This window comes from Nicotiana tomentosiformis, chromosome 1, assembly GCF_000390325.3.
Source record: "Nicotiana tomentosiformis chromosome 1, ASM39032v3, whole genome shotgun sequence".
Lineage (NCBI taxonomy): Eukaryota > Viridiplantae > Streptophyta > Magnoliopsida > Solanales > Solanaceae > Nicotiana > Nicotiana tomentosiformis.
Window position 1 is genome coordinate 31,025,145 of NC_090812.1, and position 11,191 is coordinate 31,036,335.

An 11,191-nucleotide genomic window follows, 5' to 3' on the forward strand; every position below is an offset into this window, starting at 1 on the left:
TTTCAATTCCAGCTAATTTCTGCCCCAAACTCTCAACATCATACCTAAACAATGGGAGCCAATGGCCAGATTTCCTGCTCCATTCCCTGTTCCATCACTAACCCAGTACATATACCCATGTCCCTGCACTAATTGCCCTTAACCCAGCTGCCTACACCTCATATATCACATCAGTTCTCCCTGTATTCTGAATATTACAATACCTGCTAGAACAATCAACAACCACGCTCCATTTTGAGGCAGTACAGAATTGGATTCCCAAGGTTTGGGGAAAGGGGATTCCAGGATTAGTGGTATCAAATAGAGCAATGTTTTTCAATGGATGAGGTCCATCATCAGGAAAAGGTAAGGGTGACCTCCATGCACTTAGAAGACTTAGCACTGCAATGGCATAGAGCCTACATGAGGGGAAGGGCTCATTTGTAACTTTTTTTTCCAAGTTGGGAGGAGTATATTTGGGCCTTGTCAGATAGGTTTGGTGTCGGGTTTGATGACCCTATGAGTGAACTGGTCAAGTTTAAGCAAACATGAGGGGTGGTGGAGTTCCAAGAGTCTTTTGATCGAGCCATGACTAGGCTCAATTTCGAACCTAGTTATGTTGTTAGCATATTTTTGGAAGGGCTTAAGCCTGAATTGGGAGATGCAGTGAGAATCCTTAAGCCATATTCCTTGCCCCAAGCTTATCATCTGGCTAGACTCCAGGAGTCTATATTTCTTAAACAGTCCAAAGCTATGAAACAAGCCATTCTATAGTCTAATCCCATATCAAACTAATTCTTGCAGTTTTATAGACCCTCAACTTCACCTGTTAACCATCTACCCAAACCAACCCAACCAGTGGAGGCCGGTAAGTTTAAAAGGAGAAGGTTAACACCAGCAAAATTAAATGAAAAAGAGGCTAAAGGGTTGTGCTTCCTATTTAATGAAAAGTTTCACCCAGGGCATGTTTGCAAGAATAAAGCACATGTGTACATGCTGGAATTAGTAGAAGAGGTCGATCTTATGAAGAACTAGGGGATGACTCACCTAAGGTAGACGAGGTTGCTGAAACTTGTGAAATCCTCATCTATGTTTTGCAGGGTTCCCAAGGGTATCAAACTATCAGACTTATGGGGTACTCTCACAGGAAAACTCTCAATATTTTGATTGATAGTGGGTCGACACACAACTTCATGGACAATGGATTAGTAGCCAAGATGGGTTGGATAGTGGATCCTTGTAAAGTGTTAGATGCTAAGTTAGTTGATGGAAATTCAGTGCCTATATCTGGGATGTGTAAAGGGCTGGAATGGCTGTTTCATAACACAGTCTTCAGGGTTGATTTCCTATTACTTCCACTAGGTACTTGTGACATGGTTTTGGGGGTTCAATGGCTTAGCACCTTGGGTGACATTATCTTCAATTTCAAATAATTAACTATGCAGTTTGACTACGAAAGAAAAATATTTGCCCTACAGGGGATTACACCTAAGCTGAAAATGGTGGAATCCTCTTCACTCCACAAATCTACAGGAGACAATGTCCGACTCTTTATGATCAGAGTTTCTTCTCCCGAAGAGGTGGAGGAGAAATAGTTTGGTGAAGAACCCCTCGAGATTTAGCAAGTGTTACAGGACTATGAAGTAGTCTTTCAAGAACCTAAGGAACTGCCACCACTTAGAAAGTGTTTCAATCATCATATTCCCTTGAAAGATGGTGCTGAACTAATCAACTCAAGACCTTACAGGTACTCTCCAGTTCAGAAGGATGTGATTGAGCTAATGGTTCAAGAATTGAAGTCTCAAGGGTTGATACAAAATAATTGCAGCCCATTTTCCTCTCATGTGGTCCTAGTGGGAAAGAAAGATGGCAACTGGAGGCTTTGTGTGGACTACAAGGAACTCAATCAGATCACCATCAAGGATAAATACCCCATTCCCATCATTGAAGAGCTACTGGATGAATTGGGGGGTTCACAGGTTTATTCTAAGATAGATCTTCGATCAGGCTATCATCAAATAAGAATGGCACCTGAGGACATCCATAAGATTGCTTTTAGAACACACTCGGGCTACTATGAGTGATTAGTCATGCCCTTTGGGTTAACTAATGCTCCTTCTAGTTTCCAAGGACTGATGAATCATGTATTTTAAGAGCATCTCAGAAAGTTTATTCTAGTATTTTTAACAACATCCTCATCTTCAGTAAGAACATAGAGGATCATTCTAAGCACTTGAAAATTACCTTCAGACTTCTGATGCAGCACCAACTTTATGCTAGAAGGACTAAGTGTCAATTTGTTGTGGCTAGTGTTGAATACTTGGGCCAATTCATCTCTGCTAAGGGTGTGGCCACTGATCCTAAGAAAATCCAAGCAGTCCAACAGTGGCCAACACCTGCCACTGTCAAACAATTGAGGAGGTTTCTTGGTTTAGCATGCTACTATAGGAGATTTATTAGAGGCTATAGGCGCATAAGCAAGCCATTAATAGATTTACTGAAAAAGGATCACTTCAAGTGGAATGATCAAGCAACTGCAGCATTTGAGGATCTTAAAGGTGCTTTAACTTCTGCACCTGTCATAGCCTTACCTGATTTCAGCTTATCTTTTGTGGTAGAAACAGATACATGTGACATAGGAATTAGAGCTGTCATTATGCAATCAGGGCAACCCATTGCCTACCTGAGTAAGGGGTTGTCTCCACAACACCAAGCTATGTCTGTGTATGACAAGGAATTACTAGCTTTGGTCATGGCTGTCACTAAGTGGGGACAGTATTTGATAGGCAGGCACTTTGTGGTTAAAACTGATCAGAAGGCCCTTAAGTTTTTGTTGGATCAAAAACTGCATACTGGAGCTCAACTTAAATGGATTATTAAATTGATACAATTTGATTTCGAGATACAATACAAGAAGGGAAAGAGAACAAGGTTGCTGATGCTCTATCTAGACTTCCAACAATTGAGATAGCAGCTCTGACCTTGTCTTCTGTGAGGACTGATTTTTTACAAACTATCAAGGATAGTTGGAATGCTGATCCTGAGTTGTCAGCTTTAATTCAACAATTGCTGGCTCACAAAGAGGAGGTGAAAGGGTAGTCCTACATTAATCAACAACTAAGGAGGAATGGGAGGCTGATGATTGGGAGTGATCAGACTCTAAGGCAAAAAATCCTGTATTTGTGGCACAACTCTGTAGGTGGAGGGTATTCAGGGATAGACCACACATACAGAAGAGTGGCCTCACTCTTCTATTGGAAAGGAATGAAAACAGATGTTGAGGAGTATGTTAAGAAATGTGATGTTTGTCAGAAGAGTAAGTATGATCATTTTGCTTACCCTGGGTTGTTACAGCCACTTCAAATTCCATCAGTGGCTTGGAGTAGCATCAGTATAGACTTCGTTGAAGGATTGCCCAAATCCAAAGGCAAAGAGGTCATTCAGGTGGTTTTTGATAGGATAACTAAGTATGCTCACTTCATAGCCCTATCCCACCCATACTCTGCTTTGGATATTGCTCACTTATTCATGGAACACATTTTTAAATTGCATGGTATGCCGGTAGACATTGTGAGTGATAGGGACCCTGTGTTTACTAGTAAACTGTGGCAAGAGATCTTTGCAATATAGGGAGTTACTCTGAACACCTCTACTATTTACCACAATCTAACGACCAAACTGAGGTTATCAATATGTGTTTAGAGACCTATCTAAGGTGCTATTGCTCTGATTCTCCCAAGGACTGGGTACAATACTTAGCTTTTGCCGAATGGTGGTACAACATAATATTTCACACATCCATTCAAACCACTCCCTATGAGGCTTTATATGGCCAACCTTCACCCTTGCATCTACCCTATGTGTCAGGGGATTCAAACATGGAAGAAGTGCATAGGAGCTTAGTTACTAGGGAGCTGAAGTTTCTGCTTCTGAAATTTCATTTGGCTAGATCTCAACAAAGAATGGTGGAGCAGGCCAACAAGCACAGGTCTGACAGGCAATTTCAAGTAGGAGATTGGGTCTAATTTAAAGGTGCAACTCTATAGGCAGTTAACTCTATCCACAAGGCACTTCACCAAAACTCTCTTCCAAATACTATGGCCCATATCAGATTTTGGAAAAGGTTGGGACTGTGGCCTATAAACTTGCTTTACCCCCAGTTACTCCTACATCCAACCTCCATGTCTCACTCCTCAAGCCCTGCTATGAAGTCCCAGCAACAGTGAATCATCCTCCCATTTTGGATTTGTCCAGTCCCTACTGCCCTTATCCATCCAAGGTGTTAGATAGAAGGATGATACATAAGAGGAATAAAGCTGTGGTCCAATTCTTAATTCAATGGGAGCAGTTGCCTGAAGACCAAGCAACATGGGAAGATTCTAATGCCATCAAAGTCAGATTCCCTACCTTCATTCCTTGAGGTCAAGGAATTTTTTTAGGGGGGGAGTACTGATATGACCTGAATGAGAGCTTGCACAGATGGGAGGTGTACCTTAAGCTTTAGAAGTAGTAAAGGAATAAAGAGTAGTTATGTTAGTTATTTAGTTTGAGAAGTTACAGTTTGGTCCTTGTCTTATATTTCACTTAGGTCCATTAGTAATTTACTTTACATTTTAGTCCTAGCTATGAGAGTATTTGTAAGAGGTAATGGTTGTACACTAGTTTTATGATATGAAATACTCTTAGCTCATCTTCTTAGTTTCAATTCTGCAATTTCTTTCTGTTTCTCTTTCAAAACCACATCACCATATTGTTAAAATTTCCCACATACTAAGTTGAGAATCTTTCAAATTGAAGGATTTAGACCCAACCAATTAACCTATGATAATGCTTCAATTTACATGCATTTTTTCATTAATTCGTAGACTCATCCAACTAATAACCTAAAGATAGAGATGGAAGTATATAGAAAGGCAAACTTACTGGTGATTGTGATGGTGACCAGCAATTTTGGTTGCAGAGGATTGAAGAATCGAGAGGGTACTTTCTCTGAAAGAAGGTTTCTTTCTTTGAGCGAATTTTTTTTTCTTTTTTGCAGTCTTTAGGGTAAATACGATAGTAAAGTTTAGGCGCGAGAAGATTTAGAGGGAAAAGAAAAAATTAGAGGGAATATTTAGGTGCTAAAAGATACTAATTAGTAGCCAATATTCATTAGCCAGTAATATTTGGCTTTCGGGAACAAATTAACGTCAAATGTCTTATTGTCGCTAAAGATTTTTTTTGTAGTAGTGCATGACCCAAGAATGCCACTGAGTCTAGTCAAAACTCACACTTTGAAAATTTTGCATATAACTTCTTTTCTCTCAAGGTCTGAAGCGCAGTCCTTAGGTGCTGCTCATAATCCTCCAGAGTTTGGGAGTACACCAGAATGTCGTCAATAAACACAATGATAAATGAGTCAAGATAAGGCCGGAACACACTGTGCATCAAGTGCATAAAAGTTGTTGGGGAATTGGTCAGCCCAAATGACATCACAAGAAACTCGTAGTGACCATACCTAGTCCTAAAACACTCTTCGGGATATCTGGCTCCCGAATCTTTAACTGATGATAGCCTGAACATAAGTCAATCTTGGAAAACACTCTAGCACCCTGTAACTGATCAAATAGATCATCAATACGAGGCAATGGATACCTGTTCTTCACTGTGACTTTGTTCAACTGGCGGTAATCAATATACATCCGCATAGAACCATCCTTCTTCTTCATAAATAAGACAGGAGCACCCCAAGGTGACACACTGGGCCGAATGAAGCCCTTATCAAGTAGCTCCTGTAACTGCTTCTTCAGCTCCTTTAATTCAGGATGAGCCATGCGATGTGGAGGAATAGAGATGGGCTGAGTGCCCGACAATAAATTAATGCCAAAATCAATATCTCTATCAGGCGGCATACCCGAAAGATCAGCTGAAAACACATCTGGAAAGTCCCTCACTATTGGAACTGACTCAACTGTAGGGGTATCAATACTGACATCTCTCACATAAGCTAGATACGCGTCACACCCCTTCTCAACCATTCGTTGAGCTTTAAGAAATAAAATAACTATGTTGGGAGTATACTCTAAGGTACCTCTCCACTCTAATCGCGATAAACCTGGCATAGCCAGCGTCACAGTCTTAGCGTGACAATCAAGAATAGCATAATGGAGCGACAACTAGTCCATGCCCAAGATAACATCAAAGTCTACCATGCTGAGTAATAATGAATTGGCTCTGGTCTCAAAACCACTAAGAGTAATCAAACACAGCCGATACACGTAGTCCACAACAAGAGAATCTCCCACAGGAATAGACACATAAACTGGGGAACTCAAAGAATCCCGAGATACGCCCAAATATGGAGCAAAATAAGAGAACACATAGGAATATGTAGAGCCTGGGTCAAATAATACCAATGCATCTCTATGACAGGCCGAAACAATACCTATAATGATAGAGTCAGAAGCAACTGCCTCTGTACGAGCCGGAAGAGCATAATATCTGGTCTGGCCTCCCCCTCTAGGGCGACCTCGACCTCCGTGACCTCCACCTCGAGTTGGCTGAGCAGGTGGGGTGGTAACTGGTGCTAGAATCATAGCCTGAGGACCCGGTGGAGCATGCTATGCCTGAGAAGTCTGTGGAGGTACACCCCTTCTAAATCTGGGGCAATCCCTCACCATATGGCGAGCGTCGCCACACTCAAAACAAGCTCTCGGAGGGCGTGACTGTTGTGACTGGCTCAGGCCAGGTCTGCTGGACTGGCCGCTAAAAGCACCCCGAGCAGGAGGCACACTAGATACTGGTGGTGTATAATAAGGCTCCTGGTGCCTAGCAGGGGCTGGAACACCACTGGCAGCTGGAAGAGCTGAATGAACGGGGCGACTCTCATAACCCCTAGCATGTCGAACTGCAACTGGGGAACGAGTACCGCTGTAAGTGCCAGACTCTCGAGACCTCTTGGCCTCCTTCTCCTCTCTATATCGGGCAAGCATGCCCTCCAATCTCATGGCAATACTCATAACCTACTGATAAGAAATATCCATCCAACTTCCTGGCCATACTAATCCGGATACTGGGGTGGAGTCCCTCAATAAATCGTCGAACCCTCTCTCGAACTGTGGCAACCAAGGCTGGTGCATGTCGGGCCAAATCACTGAAGCGGACTGCATACTCTGACACAGTCATAGCACCCTGGCGCAGCTGCTCAAACTCCGCGTGCCATGAGTCCTTGAGGCTCTGAGGGGCATACTCTCTCAAAAACATGTACGAGAACTGAGTCCATTTAAGTGAAGCTACCTCATCCGGACTACTCAACTCATAAGCACGCCACCACTGATAGGCTGCTCCTCTAAGCTGGAATGTGGTAAAAGAAATCCCACTCGTCTCCGCTATGCCCATAGTACGGAGAATACGACAATACTTCTCCAGAAAACCCTAAGCATCATCTGTAGCCAATCCGCTGAAGGTAGGTGGGTGGTACTTCTTGTACTTCTCAAGTTTGAGCTGCTCCACCTCATAAGCGGTTGTCCTAGTCTCGTGCTGAATTGGAGCTACCGGCTGCATCGGTATAATCTCTGGAACTTGGTCGGCCTAAGACTGCTTCTCTAGAGTATCGATGACGGGAGTTTGTGCTCTTTCCCCGGCCTAAGATGTGGAAGGAGCAAGTGGAATCAATCCAGCCTGAGCTAAGCTAATAAACATGCTCGAAAACTGGGCTAGGGTCTCCTGGAGAGCTGGTGCAGCAACATGTGTTTCAGGTGTCTGCCTCCAGTCGGAGCTACTGGGGGCTCCTATGTAGCAGCTCGTGCGGGTGCTCTGGCTGCATCGCGTGAATGTCATAGGCCTCTACCCCGGTCCCGGCCTCTCACAGCTCTAGTAGGGGGCGCGGGTGCCTATTCATCAGATCCATATGTACGTGTCCTCACCATCTGTGAGAGAATAGAATACAAAAGTTTAGAATTTCAAAGTCAACAATTTCGCACGACAAGGAATCAAAGAAGTGAAATTATTTTCCTAACAGTTCCATAGCCTCCCGAAGATAAATACAGACGTCTATGTACCGATCCGCGAGGCTCTACTAAACTTGCTTGTGACTCACGACACCTATGAACCTAGAGCTTTGATACCAAATTGTCACGACCCAAACTCCCTCCGTATAACGTCGTGACGGCACCTAGTCTCTACGACTAGGTAAGCCTGATAAATTATGGAAAATAACAAACAAAAATAAAACTTGGCAACTAACAGCAGTGGATAACTGAATAACTAGTAACAATACCGCTTGGAATATACGATAACCATTGCCTAGTACTGAGATAGGCGCCATCACAACAGGTTAGGATTTTGGGTCGTGACAGAATACCGTACCAAAATACCGCAATTTATGTACTGAAGTATACCGAAATACCGAAAACATCTATATCGAAATACCAAATTAATTCGGTTCGGTTCGATTTTTTGGATTTATGCCCACCCCTAACCATAACCCTATTAATAGGTGCACAAGTTTATGTATTTCTAATATAGCCTATCATCAAATTAGAAAATACATCCGAGTATCTACACATAAGACCCCGTACTTTACAAGGTATCTAATAGACTCATTTAACTTTAAAATCTTAGCAGATCACTTTTAATTTGGGTCAACCTTTTAATGATAGCAACCGACATATGATTATTCTTAATACGATATATGTGTAAGTCCAGAAAAAGTTCCAGTCTAGTTGAGACTAACTGTGGAGCAATTTAACATTCACCCCACCCCCTCCCTAAAACGACACACATATCTATATGTATATGTTATTTCTAAACACTTGTTTTGCCATATAGAAAATGTAAAATATTTTTACACAACCAGTCTCTCACGACCCAAAATCCAAACCGTCGTAATGACACCTAACCCAACCCGCAAGGTAAGCCAATTAATAAAATAACATAATATAATAATACTGAAGTGAATCAAAGATGAGATAACTGAATTTTATACAACTCCCCAAGGACTAGTAGTACAAGTCTGAGCTTCTAAGTTTTTGGGTTTACAAAGCTAGTATGAAATAAATACATCATCTGTCCGAATGTACATAAACAGATTTTCATAAGTCTAAAGCTACCATGAACAAGAGGCAATTGTAACTGGAACACCGGTACAACTTCAAATCCAGCTCCCGCCGTGCACAACAACATCAACATCCAACATTTGCATGCAAAGTGCAGAAGTGTAGTACGTGTACAACTGACCCCATGTACTCATATGTAACAAATCTAACCTTAGGTGGAAAGTAGTGACGAGCTGAGACAAAGGTCAGAGTCCAACACCAATAGCCAACAACAGTTCATAATAATATAATAAAAGTGGTACAGGAAATAACTCAGAGATATAATATTCAGCTCGTTCACAATTCCGAAAAATAGGCATGTTTTTCAAGTATCACAATGAAAAACCCAAATATCTTACCAAAAATACCAAAATATGAGTAAGTTTGTAAAATTGTGATTTTCTTTCCAAAACCTTTCAACAAGTAAATGTTTCATCATCAAATGGCATGAGGAAAAATGCATCTCTGTGCCTACATGTCAATGTATATGAGAAGTCATGAATGGCATAATACCTGATCACATCCAAATGCACACCTCTAAACAAGGTATAAAATGGTCGATTGCAATTATAGTAACCCAACGGCGAGTCGGGGTCGAATATGGAGGAGATTAGCGATACTCTAACTATGAAAAGATGGTGGAGGTTCAGGACTCAACCTTCTTTATGGTCTTCCTTCCTACAAGCTATGTCCTGCTCTAGGAAACATCATGTTGCTCGAAAAAATTATGCTAATACCTCTCATGAATGGAAGAACCTTATGAGGATCAATAAGAAAGCAAAGCCTAATATGATCTGGAAACTACAAGCCGCTACTTGTAGTTTTTGGTGGGATAATTGGATAGAAAAAGGTTCGTTAACTAATCTCTGTCATAATGTTCGTACCCCTGCCAAAACTCCTGTTAAGAACTTCATTCAGAACAATCAGTGGAATATTGATAATCTTCAAAGAATTGTCCCTACTCACATGGTTCAACAGATATTGAAAATTGAGATTGGTCCTAGCTCCCAACCTGACTTCACCATTTGGAATCTTTCCCATAATAGACACTATTCTAACAATTCTGCGTGGCAAATTAATAGGAACAAAAGACAAACACTCATGGAGGCTATAACACCAATACGGGCAATGCTGGAATGGGTGGTGTAGTGCGAGATGAACATGGAGATATTAATTATCTTTGCTTTCTCAGTCCCTGTCCAGTGTAATTGTAACAATGAAGTTGAAGCATTAGTTGCTATGTATGGGATTAACTGGTGTATTATTAATGGATATACCAAACCCCAAATTCTATCATGCAAACTCTAGATTTTGGAATTAATCTAGAGTTTAGATCACAATCATAGTCACTCATGATGAAAATCATAGTCCAAATTCTCCCGAAAATTGCCTCTTCCCGAGCTCCAAATCGTCAAAGATGAAAAATGGGACGAAGTCCTTTTTTCAGAACTTAAATCTGCTGCCCAGTCATTTCCAATATGCGATCGCAGCCAAACTCCCATGATCGCGAAGTATAAAATGAATTACTCTATGCGATCACGGCCATTCTCCTGCGATCGCAAACAACAAATCTTTCCAACAACCTTCTCCAATTCTTCCGGACAGCCTCTAATATAATGGTCATAACGTTTTATATAAAATTCCAAATAATTAATGATTTATCTTTCTGAAAACTAGACATCAAGATCTACACTTTCATGTTTTGATCATTTCCCAATTCCTTACAGATTTTAAAATATAAGCTGCCAAAGTCAGCCTTGTGCAACACAAATTTCTTCTTCACAATTTCCAAACATCTTCCCGGACAGCATATAATGTTGCAATGTCTCCATCTTTCAATATTGCAGCTCTCACTGTCAACTGTATTCCCCTCTTTAAAATGTAGAGTCCATTATTTTATCTAGCAATCCCCGTTATCTTCCCACTGTAGAGTGCCTGAAATACACAGAAACTAGGGAAGAATGTGACTGAACATGGAAGCTCCCTAGTTAGTTTTGAAACTGATAACAAATTGAATTTAAAAAAATCTGGCACATGTAGCATATTTGTGATCTTGTATTTTCCTAGAACCTATGTACTCCCCGTGTTAGCTATATGTGATCTCCCTCCAGTTGGTACTTGCACTTTATTATTCTGTA

General features: G+C 41.3%; 1 protein-coding gene across 1 annotated transcript; it reads left to right on the forward strand.

Moving 5' to 3' along the window:
* The first annotated feature begins 9,653 nt into the window (after window positions 1-9,653).
* Window positions 9,654-10,202, forward strand: LOC138905230 (uncharacterized). Its single transcript, XM_070193737.1, has one exon. The coding sequence runs from the start codon at window positions 9,654-9,656 to the stop codon at window positions 10,200-10,202; it is 549 nt and encodes a 182-aa protein (XP_070049838.1).
* The last annotated feature ends 989 nt before the right edge of the window (window positions 10,203-11,191 follow it).